We start from the raw sequence: 27,431 nt of genomic DNA on the forward strand, positions 1-27,431 counted from the left end.
CTTATAGAGTGCTCGGCTGAGAAAAAAGATAAATCTGCATCATGATTGCATTTTACAAGAACTTTTTCAGAACTAAGATTCATTTACAGAAATATTTATGCATTATGATGGTTATTTAAATTGTAGATTGAAAATATTTTAATTTTTAGTGAACAACTGTGACTTCAAACAATTGACATGGAGACTTCTGTCTCTCAAATTTCAAATATTTTCCAAAATCTACGAGCAAATTAAATTTAACATGTCAAGGACCATACATAGAAAGTTCATACCCCTGCCATAATAATTATTTGTCCAACATTACTAAACCCATTACGTTAGGGGTTATACACAGATTTCATAATTCTGCCTGGAATCGGGAAGAAAATAGATATTAAAATAAGATAGCAGTCTAATCCGTCGGTTATCGACAACACTGGTTGACCTTTTTTTTGGGACCAAAAACAAAATATAATTCAAAATGTAATGTTATTCTATCTCTTTTGGAAATTGAGAATCTTGATGCTGATGGCAAAGAATAGTGCAAACAATACTGCGAATGACATCATAGCAACCGCTACTGGTCCCATAAAATCGTCCCTATATCCAAAGTAGCTCCTCAGGAATTTGTTCACTTGTTGTTTTGTACCATCGGCCAACACCATCTCTTCTGAGTTATCGCCGAATTGAGACGCTATAAGTCCATATAGAGTCCATGAAAACGGTGAACCCCAATAATACCATCTCCACCACACTGGAATCCGCTGCAACAGTCCCAAAAGAAAACCCTTCCAAGTGAATAAACTTGAATACGAGCGAGTGGCTTGATTCATGAGAACTGACTTTAACCTATTGTAGATTTGGATTATCTGAAGGTTTTCTGTCGTGAGTTTTATTTGCTTGGGGATTTAAGAATGCCATTGTTTGAATTCAATAACGAAGTTAATGGTTTAAACTCACTGTCAGGTTCAGAGAAATATTTTCAACATGTGCAATTAGGATTTCCAAATAAGCAATCATCAAGAACCTCATAAATATGCTATAAGTAGGTAGAAAATCTCACCGGGCGTGGAATTATGAAACCGCAGAAAACCATCCACATTGCAATGCAAGCGGAGGAGAGAACTGAAGCTATTGCTGCATTCGGACTGAGACCCGCCATCAACATCCCATAATATGTTGTGTAAAGGAGCGTGAAGAACATCATAAAAAAATACCAGAAGAATTTCGCTGCTGTCCACCGAAAGTCGACCAACGCATAAACGATCAGACCATACACCATTGCTTGCACAAATACGTATGGTACTTCGATCAAAACCTAACCATCACAAACATAATTTCACTATCCGCTGAACGAGATAAATCAGCCTTGGCAGGAGATAATTTTAACGTTTGTGCTGAGTATAATAAGGTAATTACTTTGCAGATTTCAAAATATTTTGAAGGCACTGGGAAATTAAACAAACAATTCCCTGGTATCTGTCAAATTTTCTAGAAAATTCCAAACCCTACCATCTGAATTGCATTCAAAATGTTTTTTTGTATGTGTATCAGATTGAAGTAAAGTGTGGCTATGTAAATATCAAATTCAAATAATGACAAGGTAGATGACAGAGTGTTTACCTGAGCAAGGGCATAGGGCAGAGGGGAGTACATTCCTGCTGCCTTTTCTCTATTGAAGACTGTTCTTTCGAAATCGACAGTTGGTTGTACTGAGACAGCATTGCTGAAGCCTAGGAAGAGAATTGATGCGAACATGCATCCCATTGCATTCATTAAGTCTTGCTGCCTGTGTCTGTAGAAAAATTTACAACCACCCATACATAACATCAGAAATTAGGTTAATTATAATTGATATTATTAAATGTTATGCTCTCGGGTCCTGAAATTAATGCTTACGTTTTGCCACCCATTCCCCAGAAAGCGGTGCCAAAAAGCAAACCAGAGGCCAAGGTCAAGAAGAATCGAACGCAATTGTATTGAGGATTTCGCCAATAAGACCGATGCTGCTTCCATAGACAAGCCATGGTTTGAATTGCAAGGGGTTGAGCGAATTGTCTTTCGAAGCTCAAACCCTTGGAGTCAGGAGCAGGTTTGCTAATTTCCTGAATTAGATCTTCATTACGTCTGCACAGAAACTAATTCGATTATCTTTCCGCGGTATTGAACCATTAAAAAAAACCTCATAACGTCAATATATAACATTAACAATGGCGATAATTCAGTTATTCTATGTTTTGGGCACTGCAGTTTAATTATTTGAAGTTTTGGGTACTTTGGGTTCTTCCTTGCTTAATTTTACGATAATTTTGTGGGAAATAGAATATATTGATTAAAATTACAAGTTTAAGTGGTGTAATTTACCTAATCCCAGTATTACAAATTAAAGTGTTGAATCTATCTGGGCAGGCCAAAATACGTGTTAAACAACCTGAGATCATACTCTGAACAAAATCGCACTCTCTCTCACAAATGTATGACACAATTCGAAAAAAAAAACCAAAAAACTCAAAATAATTAGAAAACACCGAAACAATAGCTTACAGATACAGGGATGAATTTCTGTAGATTTCTGCAAAATCAACTCCAAGCCGAGTTGATGAAGTGACAGAGGTCACTTCCAACATCCATGTAGCAGGGTTGTAACCAGATTTATTTTTCGGTACACCTTCAATTGCCTCCAAGTAGTCCACAAGTGCTTGGGATTGGTGACCAAGAGGTCCAACGTAGATCATCTGTCCCCCTCGTTTCAACAACATCAGCTGCATTTCCACGAGAAGAAATGCATTTAACATGTTAATTTATTTTCACTATATGAAAAAATGCTTAAAACTTAATATAAAGCCTTTTAAAATTTGAATAAATTTTTTAAAAACTTGAGGTGTGTCGATCGTCTCGTAAATATCATAAAAATACCTCATCGAAGGCCTCGAATATATCAATGCTGGGCTGATGAATGGTGCAAACCACAGTTCGCCCAGTATCAACAGTATTTCGAACTGTTCTCATAACAATAGCTGCAGCCCTTGCATCCAGTCCAGATGTTGGTTCGTCCATAAAAATTATTGAAGGATTCGCTACCAGTTCAACTGCTATTGTCAATCTCTTTCTTTGTTCCGTAGACAGACCATTTTCTCCAGGGAATCCCACCAGAGCACCACTTAAATTATTCAACTCTACAAGTTCCATTACTTCATTCACAAACATCTGCACACACAGAAATATTGTCCATAATCGTGAAAAAACTAATAGTTCAACTAATTGATCCAAACTGATATGGAATTGATATATATGAAAATACCTTTCTTGTATGAGCATCGACCTCCTCGCCAAGACGAAGCCAAGCAGAGTAAACAAGAGATTCATGAACTGTAACATATGGTGAATGAATATCAGTTTGTTCGCAGTAACCAGAAATCCTTGCAAAAGTTTCCTGTTTCTTAGGATATCCAGAGATTGTAATTGATCCTTCTATGTATCCTCCAGTTTTCCTCCCTGCAAGAACATCCATCAGTGTGGTTTTCCCGGCGCCGCTTTCGCCGACTAATGCAGTGAGTATTCCAGGCCTGAATGATCCGCTCACGTCCCGCAATAACTGAAGTCTTTGTTCCGTGACTCCTTGCGTCTTCATTTCCTGTATTGTTCATACCAGTAATAATTTCATTCAGAAACGTCAAAATAAAAAACCTTTAATGTTATACACACGAATGTAATAAATGTTGTATGCATAACTACACACAAATGTAATAAATGCTGTACGCATAACTTCAACTTGATATGAAATTAATAAAGCAAAATCACTTCACTTTTTAAATTATTTTTGAACTCATGAATCTAGGGGCCAAGAGAGCATACTGCAGGCATGTCTACATAGTAGTTGACGTTGTGGAATGCCAATGACAATGGTTGGAATGGTAAAATCATCCCTCTACTTTTCCCTGCACGATGCTGTTTCTTAGCACAATGTTTTAAATTTCTTGATAAGTTGATAACAAAAAAGCCAGAGAACTCAAAAATAGGCAGATTTTGGAAATATTTTGAAATTTAATGTAATTGTGTTCACTCTGATTCTTTAAATTTTAAAATATTTTCAAAGTTTGTAATTGAAAAAGTTCAACTAATAAAAATAAAATTCAATCTCAAGAAGAATGTTACCAGTAGATTGGTTTTCATGATAACGCTCTGTCCACAAAGAAGTTGAGATATTTACTGAAATGTTACCAGTAGATTGGTTTTCATGATAACGCTCTGTCCACAAAGAAGTTGAGCTATTTACTGAAGTTAAGCTATTTACTGGAAGGTTTTGCATTTCCCGTTCTTGATGTTTTTCTAATTCGTCTTCAGTAACTATGGCCTGCGGCTTTCCAATGGCTGCAACGAAATATGTGAAAATTTGGAGAATAGTGAACCACATTAAAGCTTTAAATTGAGAGAGTAAATTGATTAATTAATTATTTTAAGATAAAGCTCTACATGTTTGAACTTTATTGGGAAAGACCGAAGTTGAATATAGCGTACGGTTCAGGTAATGCAATGTCAGGGTGAAGAAGATGTTAAACATAATAGTGAACCCCATTAGCGCTGCAATTCCTATCCAATACCAGTAGGTATTGGTAAAAAGTCCCCGTGATTTCAACAATTCCATTCCGATAGGGTTGTTGGGCTGCATCAGAACATAACACAAATTAAATGAACTTTTTGGTCGGGCGAAGTGATTTGCGTCCGGTAAGGATGTTGCATAAAATAATGTCAGACCTGCTGCCACCTTATTGCCAGGAACTCGTTTACTGCAACGGCGTTTTGAGCGTAGGCAAGAGGGGACGACCAATAAGCCCATATCCACCATCCTTTAATATCCTCTGTTTAGTACAAGTTAAAAAACCTTTATTATAATTTAAAATTGGTAACAGTAAAAGAACATTAAAAAAAAATGGCGAGGCAGAAAAAATAGTTTAAAGTGAAGAAGTATGATTTTATTAAGTTCAAAGGTTTTTTCAGCTAGGGAGAGTAGTGAAAAAGAATTGGATTTCATTTGCTGACGTAGAAAGTCTTAGTTTAAAATGACAGGAAATAAGATTTTAATAACTTCAAAGGTTTTAGCGGCGGGGAGCAGACCATGAAGATTTTGTATCAAAAGAGTGTGAACAAGATGTTAGTTTTAGTAAACAGAAATGATGATTTTCTGTTAAAAGATGGTGAATAAGATTACAGTTTTCTACGGAAGGATTGTGAATAAGATTATAGTTTTAGTAAGTATTAATCGATTATTTATTTATTTATATGGATATCAAATTTGTTACCTTAAAAAAAAAATCGCAAAGAGCCATGCCCTACTTAAAATAACTAGATTGCAAATTACAAAATCTAAAAGAATAAAATCGTTTATTCAGGATTCTATCCACCATTTTCAAAAAATTCTGAAATTTATACATAAATAATTATGTTTTATTTTAAGAAACAGAATCCAAAATTGCAAACTATTTTATATCTGAAACCTTCTCCAAAAATATTTTATATTGTAAATTATATATATATATATATATATAAATATAAATATAAATATAAATAGTAGTAATAATTTAATATATATAATTTTTTATTACAAAAAGAGTGCTAATATTACATGGGTTCTATTCATGTTGTTACCACTATATTTTTAAACAGACCAAGCCAACTCACAACAAAAATCCTATCGGAATGCAGGGATTTGAATATAGGACTTAACTCACAACACTTTAAATTTGATTTGATGGAACTTTACAAAAACTCAAATATTTCATATGGGCTGTGACATACAACATAAGTTTGATTTGGGAAAAACTTATTAAGAGGGAATACATGGCTAATGAAGGTGTAGACTATTCCAAGCAGAAAGAGAAGATGTAAATCACTTTTTCCTATAATTGCTTTTTTCGATTTTGGTTTGGCTTGGGTTGCTTAACTTGTTGAATATCATAGAAAATTGGGAAAGGACAGACATTGGGTTGGTTATGTCTTTGGTAGTGGTGTGTGGAATACAAGAAACACAGGATTTTGCCTTCCTTTGACCTTTGGGGAATTCGGAGGGAATGAAAGGCCTGCATTTTTTAAGTAGGTGCAGCCAAATGTCAAGAGGATCAAAGTTAGGATTTCAACATACTAGAAAGAATATGGATCCAGTGTGATCAAGGAACCATAAAACATCGCACTAGGATTTGGACATAATACAAGGAATATGGATTCCATGTGATCAAGGAAACACAAAACATCCAATGTGCTATGGATCTATGGGCAGTCTATCTACTGGGCTTTTTCGACTAGGCCACATCATTGGAGTCTTGTGGGAGTGACATGGCCATATACTTGGTGTCTGAGTTGTTTTTCTGTTTGCATTGGTATAGTGGTAAAGGAATAAATACAATGTTAGAACTTGGATTATGGGGTGTCCTATACTACGCTTATTCTAGAGGAAATTGTAGTCCGTGGAAGCTGCAAGATTGTAATAGATTGGGCTAATGAAACGAATACTTTGGAGAGTCATGTGTTTTCCAACTAGAAAAGTAAGATCATGATGTTGATTATTGAGGTAAGAAAGATTTCCATATTACACATATTTAGATAAAAAAAAATGAGCTGCACAAATTGTCAAAAAAGACAAAAAGCTACCGTGTGAATGAGACAATAATCAGCTTTTGGTTAAGGAAGTATACAAAAGTCTAACCGCATCATGCTATGATGACATATATTTTGTTACATAACCAAAAGAGATAAACAATGATTGTTTGGAACATAATTATATAAAAATACAATGAGCCCAGTAATAACTTTGATCAGATATATACTTTGTGTTTTGTGCTCTGTATTTTTATTTTTAAGAGAAAAACCATAACTTTGATAAATAAATCAAATAAAAGTAAGTATACAGAACCGAAATGACCAAAGAATAATAGAAGGTTATATATTCGTGATCTATCAGTTTTTGAAGTATGAAGATATAAATGGAAAAGAATATGCATCTCTATTTTCTTTAAAATACAATGAGCCCAGTAATAACTTTGATCAGATATATACTTTGTGTTTTGTGCTCTGTATTTTTATTTTTAAGAGAAAACCCATAACTTTGATAAATAAATCAAATAAAAGTAAGTATACAGAACCGAAATGACCAAAGAATAATAGAAGGTTATATATTCGTGATCTATCAGTTTTTGAAGTATGAAGATATAAATGGAAAAGAATATGCATCTCTATTTTCTTTATTTATAATGAAAACTTTTTCCTTTCTTGAAAAAAGATTTCATGTACTAGAGAGTTAGCTTAATTGAAGAGTTAGCTTAATTGAAGGGTTAATTAATTTAATAATATTATTAGTTTATAAAAGTTAAATTGAATTAAATTAATTTATATTATTATTTTTATTTATAAAAATTAATTATTTTAAATAAAATAAAGAATTATAATTTTATTTAAATACAAATACGAAAAATCATAGATTTTTGAATTGATGTCAATTTTGTGAAACATTTTTGTACGTTTGGTGAGACAATCATAATAGGAAACACTTCAACTTTACAACTTTATTTCATTAATATGTTCTTCTCATGTTCTTTATTTCATGCGTCTACCAAATCTCATAAATTTCGACACGAGTAGCTTCCGACGATGAACATATAATCTATTAGTTTTCAAAAACAAATACCTCTTGATATAATGTATCCACCAAAGACGAACGTCAACAAGAGCCCGTAAACACCCGCGGAGTTTGCTACTATAAGATTCCGTGACAGACCAGCTATGAAGCCAAAGAGTCCCAGACCTGTTTGATGTAAGGCGACGTACAGTAAAAACTGTCCGAAAAACCTACATAACAACTCGTTTAAATTCCAATTTCATGGATCAGATGGTTTTTTGGTAAGATTCTGCGATGAAATATAACACAACCATTCAATAAATATCGCGTAGTAAATTATAAAGCAGATCAGAGATGCTTAAAAAAACACTTTAAAGTTGAGGGATCACCTTTATTTTTCGATAAGATTTTGACAATATATAACGAAACCTACTTCATGTTAAAATAAGCTAATTACTTCAGTACTAGGAGTTGCGACTAAGTGAGTGTTGAGTGTTGAATCATTGCGTCAAGACTAGTTAAGTCATAGTTGAATTAATTGTGTGGTTGCATTTCAAGATATTTTGGGTAAGTGGTTAGTTTTTACTCATTGTAATAATAAAGTTTTGTATGATCAATAGAAGAACCGTAATCGTGTATTTTGTGTGTGAATTTGTGTTTAAGCTCATTTGTCTTTCCAATAAATTGGTATCAGAATTAAAGAAGGATGAGTAGAGGATGAGAAGATTCGTGGTGACTGCAGAGCCAATTAAAAAAGAGAACAACCATTTAAAAAAAAAATTACAAATTTGTCAACCTATTAAAAAACGTTCAAATTTCACACAATACAAAAGTCACGCAATTAATGTCAACCTTTCAAATTATGTGCACACTTTTTATGCAAGGCCATTAATAAACGTCATGGAGCTGTGACTCAATACGTAGTTATCGCTTGCTTTTTGAAAGTCAGAAAAGCATGGGTTCGAGAAAGTCCCGTGGTTTTTGTTAGATCCCTATAATACTTTTCTATCTTTTTGTGAGTTGGTTTCATAGCAGTTTTGATTTTTTTAACAAACTCATAAAACTATAGTGGGTTGTGATGTGTGAGCCATTAAGATGGCGACCACATTGCAGGGTTATGATGCTTGAGATTATGTCTAATTTTGGTTTTCGGAACCTAAAGATGAAGAAAAAGAACGAGCTCTCACTAATGTAGAGAGGGAACAATGGGAAAAGGACAACAAGAAGAATGCACAAGCGTTGAAGCTTATACAGCAAGGAGTGGACCGAGGAGTGGACCGAGTAGTTTTTGAGAAAATTATGATCACATCTTCAACAAACGAAGCATGGGATACTTTGACGACAAACTATTAAGGTATGACCAAAGTCAATACTGCTACGTTGCACAATACTATGAGAGATTTTGAAAGTTTATAGATGAAAGAGACAAAGGACATCGATTCTTTCATCAATCGGGTCATGACTATCGTAGATCAGTTAAAAATTTATGGTGAGGAAATTAAAGATCAAATAGTGGTTGAAAAGGTCCTCAGATCTTTGTCTACCAATTTTGATGTTGTGGTAGCAGCCATAGAAGAAACTAATGATTTGGCATCATTAATAGTTGATAAGTGGATGGGATCACTTCTATCACATGAGGCAAGGATAGACAGAAATAAGGATTCCACTTTAGAAACCGCTTTCAAAAGTCAGGGTTCTATTTTAAGAGACAGAGGTCGAGGCAGAAGTAGATCGAGAGGCAAAGGACGAGGCGGAAGATATGATAGTCAGAGAGATGGATGAGAAGAGCATGAATATGAAAGTGGAAGCAACTGTAGAAACTTCAACAATAATCAAAGATTTGACAACTCAAAGATGAGATGTTATTATTGCAATAAATTGGTCACTATGCTCGTGATTGCATTAAAAACATAGATAATCAAGGACCGAGTGAGCTAATGTCACTATAAAGAGTACCTACTCCATGTTCCTAGCTTGCCATACAATGCATGCACATTCTGATAATGTGTGGCTATTGGATAGTGGTTGCAGGAACTACATGATAGGCAACAAGAATTTGGTTGCAAATTTGAATCAATCTGTGAAAACATAGATAAAATTGGGGATTAAAAAGACTGTGGATGTAGATGGCAAAGGAGTGGTCAAAAATATTACCAAGTGGGGGAGTCGAAAAAAATATCAGAGGTATATTATGTTCCTAGTCTCAAACATAATTTGATAAGTGTTCGTCAATTGAGATAGGAAGGATACAAAGTTATCTTTCAAGGTCAATAATATGTTATATATGACAAGCCGCTAGGAAATTCATTGATAGAAAAGGTGCAGATGACAAGGAACATACTCTTCCTCTAATTATGAATTACAACGATCAAGTCAATTCTTTTACAGTTGCATGTTCTAATGATTATTGGTTATGGCACTTTCAATTCGGACACTTGCACTTTTATGGTTTAAGATTTTTACAGCGGAAATAGATGGTCAGAGGATTACCGCCCATCAAATAACCTACTAATACTTGTGAGTGTTTCATGTTGGGAAAGAAACACCGTGAGAGTTTTCCAAAGGGAGTTACATATAGAACAAAGCAACCTCCTGAGGTAGTGCATACACACCTGTTTGGACCTATAAGGACACAGTCGATTGGTGGAGTAGTTACTTCCTCACTTTCATTGATGACTATAGTAGAAAGACTTGGGTTTACTTGTTGAAGAAGAAATCTGAAACTTTTGCAATGTTTAAAGAATTCAAATCCTTAGTAGAGAACCAAAGTGATCGACAGATCAAGGTATTAAGGTGAGATCATGGTGGAGAATATGATTCAAAGGCATTCCACGATTACTACAAACAACATGGAATCAGAAGATAGTTAACAACTAGGTACACAACGTAGCAGAATGACGTAGCAGATAGAATAGAAGAATTATGAACATGGAAAGAAGCATGTTGAAAGACCAAAACTTGTCTAATGAGTATTGGACAAAAGTTGTAGCATGTGCTGCTTATGTGATCAACAATCTCCTACAAAGAGTGTGATAAACAGAGTACAAGGACAAGCATGGTCTGTTATGTCTTGCAGTGTATTTTATCTCAAATTATTTGGATGTGTAGCTTATGCACATGTACCTAAAGAACAAAGAGGCAAGTTGGATGATAAAAATGAAAAATGCATATTTACTGGTTATAGTGAGCAATCGAAAGATAGCAAATTATATAACCTTGTCACCAAGAACACCATAATTAGCAAATATGTTGTGTTCAAAGAACAAGAGTCATGGAATGAGACTATAGACAAAACAGTTGATGCACACGTGCCACTGATGGAAGAAGATGATGTTCTAGAAAATGGGCAACAAGAATCACAAGTGAATACACCAAATAGAGACACACCAACAAGGACTCCAATATTTTTAAAAATCATGGATCTTCAAGCAGATCAACAGATCGATGTTCTCCTAAAAATCAATCACGTGATGAATCAAATAATTCTAAGAGAAATATAAGAATTCTAAAAGATATTTATGATGATTTAGATCTTAGTTCAAATTTTGCATTGTTATCATTCCAACGTTCTTCGTTTGAAGAAGCAATCAAATTTGAAAATTGGTTGCAAGCCATGGATGAAGAAATTGAAGCTATTGAAAAGAATAATACATGGGATTTGGTTGATTTACCAAATAACAAAAACCTCATTGGTGTAAAATTGGTGTACAAGACAAAGATGAATGAGAAAGGTGAAATTGTCAGATTTAAAACACAACTTGTAGAAAAATGATTCTTGCAGCAACTAGGAATAGATTTTGGAGAAACATTTCCTCCAGTAGCCTGATTGGATACTGCAAGATCATTTTTAGCCACAACAGCTCAGAACAAGTAGAAAATATATCAGATGGATGTGAAATCAACCTTCTTGAATGGAATTCTAGAAGAATAAATTTATGTTCAGTAGCCTCCATGATATGAAGTTGAAGGTAAAAAATATAAATTTTATAGGTTGAAGAAAGTTCTTTATGGACTAAAGAAAGTTTCTACAACTTGGTATAGCAAAATTTACAGCTACATGATTATGAGTGGATTTTGTAGGAGAAACATTGAGCCTACCTTGTACAGAAAGATAAATGAGCATGGACAAATTTTGGTTGTTTTCTTATATGTTGATGACATGATTTTCATAGGTGATTTTGAGTTAGATGAATTTAAAGTAGCCATGATGAAAGAATTTGAGAGAAAGATCTTGGTCTCATGAAATATTTTCTTGGCATAAAAGTTGAGCAATATGAAAAATGAATTTTTATTTGTCAAAATAAATATGCCAATGAATTGTTGGAAATATTCACGATAGAAAATTGCAAACCTGTCCCTACACCAGTTGCAATAGGGAAAAAGTTAAGCAAGAATGATGAAGGATCGGATGTCAATCCAACTCTATTCAAAAGATCAGTTGGCAGCCTCATGTATCTCATAACTAAAAGACAGGATATTATGTAAGGAGTGAGTTTGATTTCCAAATATATGTAGACTCCAAAAGACACACATTTGAGTGTAGGAAAAAGAATTCTGAGATACATAGCAGGAACTAGAGATTGTGGCATAATGTATGCAAGCACAAAAAATAAGGATTTGTTTGGATACACAGATAGTGATTTTTCAGAAAAATTGGGTGATAGGAAAGACACTTCTGGTTATGTGTTCCATCTTGGATCATGTGTGATTTCATGGGAATTTAAGAAGTAGTCCATTGTGATACTTTCATCTTGGATCATGTGTGATTTCATGGGAATTTAAGAAGTAGTCCATTGTGATACTTTCATCAGCAGAAGCAGGATATGTAGCATCAACATCAACAACATGTCAAGTAGTCTGGCTAAAAAGAGCATTTGATGTACTCAAATAGAAACAACAAGGATCAACAATAATATATTGTGACAACACCTCATTGATTGCACTATCCAAAAATAATGTGTTTCATCAAAGGAGCAAGCTAGTATTTGATATACTCAAGCAGAAACAACAAGGATCAACAATAATATATTGTGACAATAGCTCATTGTTTGCACTATCTAGGAATAATGTGTTTAATGCAAAGGTAAAGCCTATTGATACTAGATATCACTTTATTATAGAACTTATGAGCATTGGAGAAGTTCACTTGAAAACTTGTAAATGTAGTGATCAATTGGTTGATGCATTTACTTACTAAATCATTAGCAAAATATGTATTTGAGATTCATAGAAAAAAGTGGGTGTTGTAAGCTTAAGTCATAGTTGAATTCAGTGTGTGGTTGCTTGTCAAGATATTTTAGTCCAGCCACTAGTTGGAAAATGTTAAATACCCTTCACCCGATTTATTGTAATCATCAAGTTTTATGTGATCAATAAAAGAGCCACAACTCGTGTATTTTGTGTGTGAATTTGTGTTTAAGAATGTATTTTGTGTGTAAATTTGTGTTTTAAGATCCTCTACCTTTCCAACACTACATAATTCCTGTGTTTGGTGTGCCTTCTGTTCATCAAATATTCCTAAACTGTAAAAATGGAGCTCAGTTATGCGGAAAATTGAAGATGCGGAGAACTACACAATTTTAACTTTGTTGAAGAATGGAAATAGCAAGAGTAGCAAAGTATTTTACCTGTTCGGATTTGGGGCAAAACCAATTGTATAGTACGTAATAGATACCCACGCTGCAGATTCTATTAACGAAGAAGGAACTCCAGTAATCCATATTGGAAGCGAGTATGCCCATGCAGGGTAGAACATGAAATCTCTCTGCTTGTAAAACACCGGAAGCTTTGCAGTCGTCATCGCAATTCCTGGAAGTCCATTGAACATATTCATGGTAAGACCCAAAAATAGCACCCCCAAGTAAATTTCCGCATCGTCCATATTACTGTGATTCATAGTTGTCCGAAAAAAAATGCTCGTAGCCAGAATAGCGACGGCAGATATCTGACAGAACAACCACTAAATCCCTTGAGAACTAAGAAATATTGGATGAAAATCTAATGCATTTCAGTTGCAAGAACACTATGTATCTTTCCGTGCCATTTTTTACTACCTGAAGGAATTTGAATATATATATGAAGGCATTCCTCTTCATGAGTAAAATCTCTCTATCAAAGCATGCTTTGAAAAGTTCTGCTCTGCTTAAACCGTATTTTTCTGTAAGAAGAGCCGCAGGATGACTTTTAGTTTTATCGTAGGGAACTGACAACTCTGAATTTAGTTTGATCCCCACGTGAAAAGATTGAAATGCATCTGCAAAATCCTTCACTGAAACGTAGTGGTATGCCTGTGTCCTGCTCCAGTACTGTTCTTGGTCTTTCCGCGAAGTCACCTATGCCGGGGCAAAAAATATTATTGTACCATATTTTATAAGCTGCAGAGTGCTTAATTTAGTTTAATGAATATTTTACATAGACATTCAAAATAAACAATATTGCATTGGTATAAAGGACCTCTCTGTAAAGAAAATCAAAAGATCTACAATCCATATAAAACCTCCTTATTAATTTAAAATTGTAATATCTTAAATAAATGTGCATACTCTTAATTATTACGTCTAGTCAAATGATATAAAATTTTACCATACGACTTTAACATAAACCCAATATTCCATACTTCCAAAGAAAAGTTGTATTGAAATAACTCGACGTAGACCAGCGGACCCTTCCATACGTTTGCTGATTACAAAATGATTTCAGTAGAGGATGTTTCGATACGGGTTTCTATTTTCAATTAATTATTATTAAAATTAAATTTTATTTACATAAATTTAATATAATATAATTTTTATTTAAAAAAATTATAAATTTGAAAATTATTTTAATATTATAAAAATTAATATAAATATGAAATAAAATGTAATTTTTTTCAGCAAATAATAAATAAATTTAAAAAAATAAAAATTGGAAAGAGAGTGCTTCATTGTCAAATTAAAAGTATTTCACTAAAAGCCATAACGTTATGTCAAAATAATTTTAAAAAAGGACATTTAGTATAGAATAAAGGATCATAAAAGAAGAATATTCTAACTTGTTGAAAACAATAAAAATTATAATTGCCCTGCAATAAAAGTATTTCTACAATTTGTAGTAAATAATAAATAAGTCTTACGAATAAACTTTTAAAAAGAGGATTCTTCAATCTGAAATAAAAAATATTTAACTAAAAGTCATAACGTTAAAAAACATTTAGTATGGAACAAATGAACGGAAAAGAATAAAAATATTTCTAGAATTTGTACAAAGAAATGTTAAAAATGATTCGGCATAACGATGGGTTGAATCTCAGAAAGGAAGTCAAAACCGATGGTTTTAAAAATATGTTTAACCAATGGACTTTGTAGTAATTGGAAGAAATAAATACATGTAATAAAAACATTTAATTAAAAAATGGGGAGGTAAAATTGATAGTCCAGTCCGTTCTATCGACAGTTCGGACATCGGAGCGCCTACCTCTTGCAAGAAATCTGCGGCGCCTTTCCTCTCAGGGCATTTGAATCCCATGCTCTCGAAGAATTCCAGAACAAATTCGCGAGGTCCTTGGTAGACGATATAACCTTCTGACACCAGAATTACATCGTCGAAGAGGTCGTAGGTTTCAGGGGCAGGTTGCAGAAGTGAAATGACCATTGTTTCCTTCAGTATATGAGCAATCTGGGAGAAGCATCGGACAATCTGATATGTGGTAGAGCTATCCAACCCCGTCGAAATTTCATCCATCAGAAAAACTTTGGCACCGCCGACTATCATCTCCCCCGTTGTGAGTCGTTTCTTCTGACCTCCAGAAATGCCTCGCCGCATAATATCTCCTACCAACGTATCCGCGCATATATCTAACCCCAGTACCTGGAACAAGTTTTCAAGTTTTCAGATAGTTTATACAAATTACCAGGGTTTCATTCAATGAATCTATCACATATCAAGTGAGTTTGTGACATATTAAGTAATACTTTTAATTTAACTACACATTGGAAAATATTTCAAAAAATCACATTATTTAACCTCTATCAATACAAACCCAATACAACTCCCAATTAAGAAACTCTTACTTTCACTAGATATTGTAAGTCTCTATTTTTCCATTAACAATTTTATTACACTTTTGTAATTTTTCATATTTTGAGCTCTATTTTCTATACCTTCTAATATAAAAACTCTTTACCCTTATATATTACCCAATATACTATGTCATTTTTCTTCAATAAATATCCTCCTATATGAACTTACCCTATGGTATTGCTCCTATCACGCCCCTACACCTGTGGTAGTCTTTCAACCGCTTATAGGGAGGTGCGGCACCACCGAACACTTTCTTTTCCCCAATACTTATGTTCAGTGGTGTTGCACCTCACTATAAGCGGTTAAAAGACTAACGCAGGTGTAGGGGCGTGACAGTTGGTATCAGAGCAAGGTTGCTCGTGACAAAGTGACAGTGGAAGCATGTACTTGTAGGTGAAGGAAGCTGATTTCACATACAAGGGGAATAAGGGCTAGTTCATGGTTGCAGGGAACTTGGTGAAGCTGGGGAATGGTGAAACAGGTTTAGTAGGGGTGAAGCTTAATGCTTGGGCCAAGATAAACAACAAGGCATGGCAGGTTTGGAAGAATGCGAAGGGAAGCTCTTGCTTACCTTATACAAGGTAAAGCGGATGAAAGAAGAGAATCCCCAGATTCGGAAGGAACTTGAAGTCTTGGAAAAGAATGTTGAAGACAAACTTCTTGGACAATGGGGCAAGGGCAAGTTGCAGATTGTGCTATCAAGGAAGAGGAAGCCGTGATGATTGAGGATGTTGCAGATGTGACAACGATGGGGGATGAACTTGAGATTGATAAAGTTGGACGAGGATCGTGCAGTGTGCAGACATGGATGGATGAGGATACTCACATGGATGAGACTCATGATGATGATGTAAGTACTATTGATACTTGTGTTTCACTTGAGCATTTGGTAGATGCACCGTATGCAGGGAAGGGCAAAGTCAGTTCGCTGATACTGAGGAGAATCTTACCATGGATGACTATGATGAGACCTTGTATGGAGAAGCAAGGATTGTTGATTGTTGCAGGACTTGTTGGGGTTGTTTGTGACCTTATGGTAGAAGGTACAAAGGCTCGTGACAAGGGAGGAACATGATGGTCATTACAGAGGATTGGTTCATGCTTTAGCCATATGGAGAATTGGCTATGTGCTCGGCATGACTCATGGACAGATTGGAGAGCACACACTTGAGGTATGATGATGCTTGGGTGGAATTCTCATGGCCGAGACCAAGAGATAGTCTTGGTGGAACCTTCAATGGGGGGAGCTATGATGGAAGCGACTCGTGATGATGATTATATGGTTGGTTGACCGAGTTCACTAGACCGAAGATAGCAGGCTTAGGTGAGGATGATCGATCGTTGTGATGGGTCTACTTGGTTGGACTACATGGACAACTTAGTCATGGACCATCAGGTTGGAGACATGGAGCATGGCAGCCTTATGCAGAGACATTGTTTAGGAGCACTTGTAGAGGTGTCACTTATGGGCATCCAATGAGGAGTGCCAAGGCAGAGATGTTGTGCAGATGGATTTGCTAATGTGACATGGAGACTTATTACTTATGAACCGATGGAGAGGTTGTGCACTCTTGTACAACAAGGCCATGGACTTGGATGGAGTTGTAAGCAGACTATGGAGCATTCCTACTGCATGGAGAGCTGAGGCATCTTGCGGAGACCTTTGGGCCGAGACTTGTATGCTCACTAAGGTATTGGTTGGGGATGGTTTATGGAGCTCATGATGACATGAGATTGTTCTGACTTTTAGGGACTTCATATATGGTGGACTTGGAGGATCTGATGCATTGAGGGCTGAGGTCAGAGACTTTGATGCAGGTGCATACTTTCAAGTACATGCATGGGTATGGCTTGAAAGAGTGACTTGATGTAGAGGATCGATATGAGACACTTTGGAGTGATGGAGTTACAACGATGATGGTGCCTTGGTGGCAACACTTGGGCATGGGTTGAGCTGAGACTCAACCACCTTTTGACATGAGAGCTGATTGATCTATGATCATGGGCAGCACGTGGATAGATGAGATAGGTGTATACTTGTTTCTATGGCAAACTTTAGGGGTGACACATTGTAGATATGATGGAGGTTGCCTCATGGACATGGATGTGGCACACTGAGAGTTGGAGATTGATGAGTTGATCTCTTCATATGGAGGAGATACACATATGGATGATGTTGGGATAGATGTGGTTGATTTCATGCAAGCACACTGACACCAAACATCATGGACAACATGTAGCAGATGAGATGAGGACTACTTCATGGACCTGAGCATGGCTTACACTTGTATGGAGATAGATTATTGATCGAGTTGAGGATGTGATGGGATGTTTTGAGAAACAACTGATGGTGGCATGAGGATGTGCATTCTCATGGCTTGAGTGTGACAGTTAGATTAGATACCCAACTAGTTCAGACATGGGGGCCAGCGTGTGCAGAGATGTGTTAGCATTATGTTGGAGTAATATGGTAGCGGTTCACATGATAACACATAATGAGGTTGAAACGAGATTTTGCAGTGGGCATGTAGCTTAGATGGAGGGGCCAGCCTTCCACGGTGGAGAGCAGCATATGGAGATTGTGACAGGGTGATCTATGATCATGGATTGAGATGATCTCTGATGTATGACATACCGATGAAGTGTATACATTGGTATGGTGATCTTGTTGATAGATGGTTGCCGAGGCGAGACATGATGGAGATGATGGCTCTACATATGTAACAGGGATGTTTGCAGTATGTGGAGGAATTGACATCATGGATATTAATGATCTTGGTGGATGGCTACCAGGATGGTATGTTGTCGAGGACGACAACAACTTTAGGTGGAGGAGGATGTAAGGACCTGCGGTCCTTGGCACGCCCGCCGGATGAAGTGCGACCGCGGGTGGACAACGTGCGCGTGGTTGGAGTGAACGAACGGAGGAAGTGCGACTGCGGTGCGATGTGCGAGCTCTTGGTTGAAGTGTGCGATATACTTATGCGCATATGAGAGAAGGGGCGAGCTGTTTATATGGCGTGGTGGCACGATTAAACTCATATGGAGGCCGACCTACATCGCACGAAGCCGACAGGGTGTTTTGGCAAGTTTGCGATGGCGTTTGGGGTGTTGGGCGAGTCGGCTGGGCAGCCAGACTACGCCCTGCACTTGGTATATATGCGATGAGCATGGAGCTCATTCATCATCAACTCATTCGCTCTTCATTCATGTAAAGGAGTAGGCGCAGGTCTATAGTGCGCAGTTCTAAGGAGAAGAAGGCACAGGTTGAGATGCGCCCATCCTTGGGCAAGGCTGCACGAAGAAGACGTGTTTAACTCGGTTGTGGGTGAAGGTGCGGGTAGGGTCGCCCGGTGGTTGAGTAAAGGGTGTGCACGGGTGTGTGGCGCCCACATTGTGCGACGACTTGGCGCGGGTGTCTTGGTGACTCGGGTGAGCGCCCGCTCGGCGTGCAAGTGTGCACGAAGACTTGTTAGTGTGTTGGGTTGTGAACATAAGTGTGTTTCGGATAGAGGTACCTGTGTGTGGCGACTTGGAGGCATGCCCAAGTTGGGAAAATGACACGACCGTAAGACGAAGGTTGAAACCAGAGATCATAGAGTTGGGCAGGTGGTACTACGTGCTATTCACACGATTTAGGCATTTGTCAAGAGTTGGCAAGTGGGACTGCATGTGGGCAGGTATACACGGTTTGGGCGTTTGCGACCAAAAAAATAGTGAACCGGCGGCGACCGTGCGGAGGTGCCGACGAGCTGGGCAACCGAGTTTGCGGAAGTTGAAAATTTGGCTAAGTATAAATTTGGGGTTTCCCGAGGACTTAGTCTATACTTTGTAAAAGTGGAAAATTATACATATATTGATATTTGGGCAGACTCATATTGTGCATTTATCTTGTATAATGTTGTTGATAATGAATGTGTATGGGTATTCATTGGTATAAAGGAACACATTAATAATACTTGGTTGCGAAACACAAACTAAGTAGGAAAAGTGGAATGCTAGGTGTAGTCCACGAACATAAGTATTGGTGAAAAGAAAGTGTTCGATGGTGCTGCACCTCGCTATAAGCGGTTGAAAGACTACCGCAAGTGTAGGGGCGTGACACTCCTCCACCTGAAGTCATTTTCGTCCTCGACAACATATCATCCTGGTAGCCATCCATCAAGATCATCCAATATCCATGATGTCAACTCCCTCACATACTGCGAACATCTCAGCATCATATGTAGACCCATTGTCTCTACCATGTCTTGCCCTAGTAACAAATTGTCACCAAGATCACCATACCAAGGTATACACCTCATCGGCATGTCATACGTCAGAGATCATCTCAATCCATGACTATCAATCACCCTGTCACAATCTCCACATGCTGCTCTCCATCGTGGAAGGCTGGTCCCTAAATCTCAAGCTACATGCTCACTGCAACATCTCGTGTCGACCTCATCATGTGTCATCATGTGAACTGCTGCCATGATACTCTAACATAATGCTAACACATCTATGCACACTACTAGTCCCCATGTTTGAACTAGTTGGGTAGCTAATCCAATCGTCAAGCCCAAACCATGAGAATGCACATCCTCATGCCACCATCAGTTATTTCTCAAAACATCGTGCCACATCCTAAACTCGATCAAGAATCCATCTCCATATAAGTATAAGCCATGTTCAAGTCCATGAAGTAGTCCTCATCTCATCTGCAACATGTTGTCCATGATGTTTGGTGTCAATGTGTTACATGAAATCAGCCACATCTATCCCAACATCATCCATATGTGTATCTCCTCCATATGAAGAGACCATCTCATCAATCTCCAACTCTCAGTGTGCCACATCTAGGTCCATGACGCAACCTCCATCATATCTGCAATTTGTCATTCCTAAAGTCTGCCATAAAAACAAGTATACACCTGTCTCATCTATCCATGTGATGCCCATGATCATAGATCAATTAGCTCTCATGTCAAAAGGCGGTTGACTCTCGGCTCAACCCATGCCCAAGTGTTTCCACCAAGGCATCATCATCATTGTAACTCCATCACTCCAAAGTGTCTCATATCGATCCTCTACATCAAGTCACTCTTTCAAGCCATACCCATGTATATACTTGAAAGTATGCACCTGCATCAAAGTCTATGACCTCAGCTCCTCAATGCATTAGATCCCCCATGTCCACCATATATGAAGTCCCTAAAAGTCACAACAATCTCATGTCATCATGAGCTCCATAAACCATCCCCAACCAACACCTCAGCAAGCATACAAGTCTCGACCCAAAGGTCTCTGCAAGATGCCTCATCTCTCCATGTAGTAGGAATGCTCCATAGTCTGCTCACAACTCCATCCAAGTCCATGGCCTTGTTGTACAAGAGTGCACAACCTCTCCATCGGTTCATAAGTAATAAGTCTCCATGTCACATTAGCAAATCCATCTGCACAACATCCCTACCTTGGAACTCCTCATTGGATTCTCTTAAGTGACACCTCTACAAGTGCTCCTGCACAATGTCTCTGCATAAGGCTGCCATGCTTCATGTCTCTAACCTGATCGTCCATGACTAAGTTTCTCATGTAGTCCAACCAAGTAGACCCATCACAACAATCGGTCATCCTCACCCAAGCCTGCTATATTCGGTCTAGTGAACTCGGTCACCCAACCATATCATCATCATCACGAGTCCCTTCCATCATAGCTCCCCCCACTGGAGGTTCCACCAAGACTATCTCTTGGTCTCGGCCATGGGAAGTCCACCCAAGCATCATCATACCTCAAGTGTGTGCCCTCCACTCTGTCCATGAGTCATGCCGGGCACTTAGCCAAAGTGGCTAAAGCATGACCCAATTCTCCACAACGATCATCATGTTCCTCCCTTGCCACGGGCCCTTGTACCTTCTACTATAAGGTCACAAACAACTCCAACAAGTCCTGCAACAATCAACAATCCTTGCTTCTCCATATAAGGTCTCATCATAGTCATCCATGGTAAGATGCTCCCTTGCATTGGAAAACTGATTTTGCCCTTCCCTGCATACGGTCCATCTACCAAATGTTCAAGTGAAACACAAGTATCAATAGTACTTACATCATCATCATGAGGCTCCTCCATGTGAGTATCCTCATCCATCCATGTCTGCAAACTGCGTGATCCTAGTCCAACTCGATCTCAAGTTCATCCTCTATTGTTGTCACATGTGCAACATCCTCAATCATCACGGCTTCCTCTTCCTTTGCAACTTCACCTTCCTCCATTGTACAACCAAGTTGAAGAAGTTCATCGTCAACACTTTTTTCCAAGACTTCAAGCTTCTCTTGAATCCGGGAATTCTCTTCATTCATCTGCTTCAACCTGTATAAGTTAAGCAAGAGCTTCCCTCCGCATTCGTCCAAACCTGCCATGCCTTGTCGTTCAGCTTGGTCCAAGCACTGAGCTTCACCTCTGCTAAACCTGTTTCATCATTAACCAGCTTCACCAAGTTCCGTGCAACCTTGACCCGGCCATTGTTCCGCTTGTATGTGAAACCAACTTCCTTCACCTGCAAGTACCTGCTTCCACTGTCATTGACTGTTAAATGCATCCACACCTGCACTTCGTCACGTACCAGTCCTGATACCAACTGTCACGGCCCTACACCTGCGGTAGTCTCTCAACCGCTTATAGAGAGGTGCGGCACCACCAAACACTTTCTTTTCACCAATACTTATGTTCGTGGACTACGCCTTAACATTCCATACTTAGTTTTATTTTTTGTTACCAAGTATTATTAATGTGCCTTTATACCAATGAACACCCATACACATTCATTATCAACAACAATAAACAAGAGAAATGCACAACAATATAAAGGGAAGCGGAATTCCCTGTAATATGAGTTTGCCCGAATATCAATATATGTATAATTTTCCACTTTTACAAATTATAGGCTAAGTCCTTGGGAAACCCCAAATTTATACTTAGCAAAATTTCCAACTTCGGCAAACTCGGTTGCCTAGCTCGTCGGCACCTCCACACGGTCGCCAAATGACTCACCAATTCTTCGTTCATCTTGTTGCACGTCTTCGCCGGTTCGCTCTTCGTTTGGTCGCAAACGCCCAAACCGTGTACACCTGCCCACACGCATTCCCACTCACCAACCTTTGACAAATGCCCAAATCATGTGAACAACACGTAGTACCGCCTGCCCAACTCTACAACATTCGGTTCCAACCTTCATTCACCTTCGTGCACATTTGCGCGATAGGCGGGCGCTCACCCGAGCCACCAAGACACCCACGCCAAGACTTAGCACAAACGGATGCCACACGTTCACTGTGCATGCCTGACCCGATCACCAGGCGCACCTTTGCCCGCACCTTTGCCAAACACCAAGTGCAATGTTCTATCGTGCGACTAGCCCAAGGATGGGCGCATGAGAACTGCGCCTCCTCCTTCTCCAAATACGCACTAGAACCTACGCACTACTCACTTGTGCGAAGTCTACATGATCGAATGATTTTCAATGTTTGAAATGCTTCAATGCATTCACAATATATATCAACCATAACGTGTGGGTGGGCTGCCCAGCCGATCGCCCAACCAATGCCTGCACACCCCTCTCCAACGCCCAATCTCTCCATGGTTAAGTCGGTCTCTAACCACATCGCAAGTCGTTCAACCGAGGGTATAAACGCCATCGCATATCGTTGTTACTTCATTTCGTCGCATATTGTCGCAAACTGTCGCATCACTGCAGCTCGCCCGTGCGCACGCCCGGGTTGCCCGGCGCCCAACCGCATTGCACAACTGGGTGGGACTGCAGGACGTTCCAACTCCCATCGCGTGACATAAAAATGTTAATTGATTTCTATGATGAATTTGTAAAAATTTTCCCTCTCTAAAAATTTATAGATTTTAGAATATTTTGAAAATTTAACAAAATATTCCTACACATTACATTTTCTAAATGCTAAAACTAAATCTATAATTAAAGGAGACTCAAATTAAAGAACTCACCTTCAAAACAAAGTCCGTCATAATACTGGCTTCTTGTCCCTCTATTGCGGTGGCCTGCGCTATATATATATATATATATTCAATCGTTCATGGTATTTGTTTTAGCTCCACTATTTATCATTAAAAACCATTATCTAAATGCAAAACCGCGTCATTTTTGAAGTCGATACCTTCATGAAAACATCAATATCGGCATCTGGTTTCACTCCGAGTTCTCTTTCTCTTTTGGAAAGTTCGGTCGGCACATCTGCAGCCAAGGCCGGTTATTGAGAATAGATTCATCTTATTCCTGAGAAATAAAAGCTTGAAGTATAACTATTTTTATGAAACACAGATGGAGATATTTCCTGATAGATATAGAGATTTTCTACCAACTTATAGAAACTCGGATCTGTAATAATGTAGTGAAGTTTCATCAACATACGACTTCATAATGGTATATTAATAATGAAATATTGGCTTGATTACAGTTTTGAGAATATTGTAAATTTTAGAAGGGTAATTTATATAACTATGTTTATTGGGATTTTTAAAATATTTTAACCTGTAAACCAGTAAGGTCTATTTGAGTAAGGCTACTGGTCAGATATCCAAAATATTCTAAAATCTACATTGATTCAACAATGTAAATAGTCGCAAGGAATCGTATATCCTAAATTTTATAAACAATTCTATAATCATACATTAATAATGAGTAATTTTTGCATTTATGTTTGTTGTCGACTCTGGAATATTTTGATTCGAAACTGCCCAATAAGAAAGACATCCAAAATATTCTAAACTCTACCATTTCAACCATGTAAACAATGAACATTTAAACGCCTGTAATAGAAAAATACCATATCTTGAACCAACGCCTTGGCAACGAGCCGAAAAGTTGAGGGTTTCTCTAACAGTCATTTCTCCAATGTGGGTATCATGCTGACTGATGTAAGCAGAAGTCTTCTCTGGTACGAATTCGTTGAGGGCATGTCCATTATACGTAACTCCTCCTTCAACCTGAACGAAAAACCTCATACAAAATACATTTAATCTCCTTCATTCAAAATAGCCCCATGAACTTAAGATTTGGAAGCATACTTACTTTTACTGTGCTTTGAAGCTTTCCGGCAAGTGCCAAGAGTAGAGTAGTCTTGCCCGACGCAGGAGGCCCAAGAAGCAGCGTCAATCTTCACGATTTTAATTTTATAAGCCACTGATCAACCCAGAGCTTCGAGCATCGGAATAAATTTCAAGTTAATAGTCTTTCAAGATGGATATTTACCTGCTGGGTTTAACGATACCGCTGATATTGTGAAGAATTGTTAAAGTTTTCTTCTTTGTCTTTCGCAACCGAAGAGCTACTAAAGCATCCTACGATAAACATTCCGCACATTTATGTTAAAAAATAAGACACAACGCGGTTTTGCAACCCGGTCGTTATTATTATAATAAATATAAATATATAAAATAATGTATTTTGCACAGATTTGTCTACATAATAATAACAATGTTAACACTTGTCAATTATACATACAGACAAGAATGGTCGAGTGCAAAATAAGTTTGCATTTCAAAATAAAAATGACATTGCGAAAAGATAAAATGGATTAAAAATAAAAAGTTATAACATTTTTTTAAAGATCTTATAAAAAAATGAAGCTGCATTCATATAATCAAAATAATTTTTAAGTATATATATAAAATAAATTAATTCTGATAAATTATAAATATTAAAAAAAAATATAACTAATTGGAGATCTCATAATGATTCATACTATTATAGATTTTAGAAAAAACCAGTATAAAATATGTGATCCCTCCCATATAAGTATTTTACAAACAAATAACTACAAATTATTTTATTTATAATACAAAATTTTATGATACTAAGTTACAAAGACATCTTTCTTTTTTATATATGCGAAGTGAGGCATTTTTAATTAACTAAAAAAAGTGATTTTTTTTTTTAATTATTGCCGTCTATATTTTATATTTAAAAAGTAATTTGACCTGAAATAGGCATTGTTGAGATATATATGGTTTTTTTTTTAAATAAAAATGAGACATCTTTGAGGTAATTAAAAACATTGAAATCAACTAAAACTGGTTTCCCTGTGCTTTATTTTCTTTTTATTATTTTTTTTGGAAATAAATAAATAAAATATAAATCAATAATTTTTTATTTTTATTTTTTAGTTTTTGTCTTTTTTATTATTTTTTAAACATGTCAAATTTTAAATTAGCAAATATTTTTTCTTTCTGAATTTTCATAGATCAGGATGGTTAATCAATTATTTTTGGAAAATAACTATAAAGGGTGTAGAAATCTTTTAGAAATAATTGTGTATAAGAAACTTCCAAAGTTTCAAGTGAACATTCTGAAAGCTTGGCTTTGTTTGTCCCTGATGATGCCTAAAAGCATCATATAGAAATGTTTGAAGTTTCTTCATAAATATGTAGTGTGGAAATATTTATGTAGTGTGGAAAATGAAAAATAATTATTTTGCTTAGGAAATGAAAAATAAATATGTAGTGTAGGTAATAGTTAGGTAGAGTGTAGGAAATGAAAAATAAATATGCAGTGTAGGTAATAGTTATGTAAAGTGTAGGAAATGTCTTGGGTTTTGAGTGGACATTTCGAAAACTTTGTTCATTTGTAACGATGATTAAGCATCAATTCGTTTTCTAGATTCTTTACGGTTATTTGTAAAAATCATGAAAGACGAATAACAATATGATTTCCAACAGTGAAAAACTACATATTCTATCCGTTCTGAAAGCTTTGCTGGTCCCTGATAATAACTAAATCATCGATAACTTTTCCTACGCTTTACAATTATTTCCAAAAGGACAGTTGATCAACAAAATGATTTTCAACTATAAAAACCTAGATATTCTGTATTCTGTATCTGAACATATTACCTCGACCATATTGACTGTCCAGTTAATTAAGGTTGGCAACGCCTGACTCCCAACGTAAACATCGACGGAAATATTCAAATCCTGGAAACGGATCTCAATCTCCGGTAAGGTAATTCCCGCTCTGAGTACCACAAGCACAAGATGATGGCATTACACATAAATACGGGCACAACAAACTGAAGCAAATTCGATAGAAGAAAAGGAAAAGCAGGGAGTGTAAAATGTTGAGAACCTGTCGAGTCTGTGACGAAGTCTGAGCAGAAAGCGTTGATTATCCTCCTCCGAAACTCCCAAGAGTTTCTCAATGAGTTGCTTCCGAGCTTCAGGTTTGATATTTGTGACATCTATTCGCTGGTGACCAGAGCCGATGGAGTGATTTCTTAGGAGGTCGTTCAGTATGGAAGTTCTGAGACGTTCCCATGCCAGCTCCTCCTCCTCGCTTCTGCCCGCTGACGGACGGGGGAATCCATCGCTGCCCCCAAACATATTTGATCTGCCAGAGCCCAATATGCTGCTTCCCATTTCCTCGTTCAATTCTCTGAAAATCATGACCTACAAATAGGACCAATTTCTATTTCACAGACAGCTGCAACGAATGTTTCATTCTCAGAGATTACCAGTTTAATATACTATATACATCTCTTACCTTTTTAAGGCGGAGAATGTCACATTCTCCTACGACACCATCGCTGACATCGTTGCCACAGCATTTCTTGGCCGTGTTTCATACATAGATCCGCCATTTTAACCTACTCGCAAATTCATGCACATCTCCCATTGTCGCTCACCATCACGCTTGCGTAGCTAACTTACCTTGGAATCCAAAATTTTCGAGAGAAAGTGACAACACACAATTAACAATTGGTGTGACTTATCAGATGTAATCA

The 27,431-nt window shown here is 37.2% G+C and overlaps 1 protein-coding gene across 1 annotated transcript; it reads right to left on the bottom strand.

Moving 5' to 3' along the window:
- Positions 1 to 248: 248 nt before the first annotated feature.
- Positions 249 to 27,150, bottom strand: LOC149168940 (ABC transporter G family member 39-like). Its single transcript, XM_089426996.1, has 22 exons — positions 26,777 to 27,150; positions 26,545 to 26,665; positions 24,905 to 24,993; positions 24,725 to 24,809; positions 24,480 to 24,639; positions 23,811 to 23,887; positions 23,641 to 23,694; positions 15,041 to 15,433; positions 13,642 to 13,920; positions 13,216 to 13,532; positions 7,658 to 7,818; positions 4,735 to 4,838; positions 4,498 to 4,642; positions 4,135 to 4,350; positions 3,835 to 3,917; positions 3,281 to 3,613; positions 2,896 to 3,186; positions 2,524 to 2,741; positions 1,879 to 2,106; positions 1,603 to 1,774; positions 1,043 to 1,297; positions 249 to 743 (listed from the first exon to the last, which is right to left on the bottom strand). Exons 1-22 carry the CDS (start codon positions 27,091 to 27,093, stop codon positions 474 to 476), a joined length of 4,368 nt encoding a protein of 1,455 aa, XP_089283122.1. The 5' UTR covers positions 27,094 to 27,150; the 3' UTR covers positions 249 to 473.
- Between the last annotated feature and the right edge of the window lie 281 nt (positions 27,151 to 27,431).

The sequence above is a fragment of the Pinus tabuliformis genome, chromosome 4_2, assembly GCF_031772625.1.
Source record: "Pinus tabuliformis cultivar Carrire ecotype Pingquan chromosome 4_2, CPIR1, whole genome shotgun sequence".
In the NCBI taxonomy this organism is placed as follows: Eukaryota; Viridiplantae; Streptophyta; class Pinopsida; order Pinales; family Pinaceae; genus Pinus; species Pinus tabuliformis.

What these genes read in the sequence shown, in the direction of transcription:
- LOC149168940 (XM_089426996.1), bottom strand. Translation starts at nt 27,093, where the DNA reads ATGATTTTCAGAGAATTGAACGAGGAAATGGGAAGCAGCATATTGGGC. An exon ending in ATATATTCAAATTCCTTCAG is followed by an intron (nt 13,533 to 13,641) that starts GTAGTAAAAAAT and finishes TTGTTCTGTCAG; the next exon opens with ATATCTGCCGTCGCTATTCT. An exon ending in GTTTCATAATTCCACGCCCG is followed by an intron (nt 744 to 1,042) that starts GTGAGATTTTCT and finishes GGACTGTTGCAG; the next exon opens with CGGATTCCAGTGTGGTGGAG.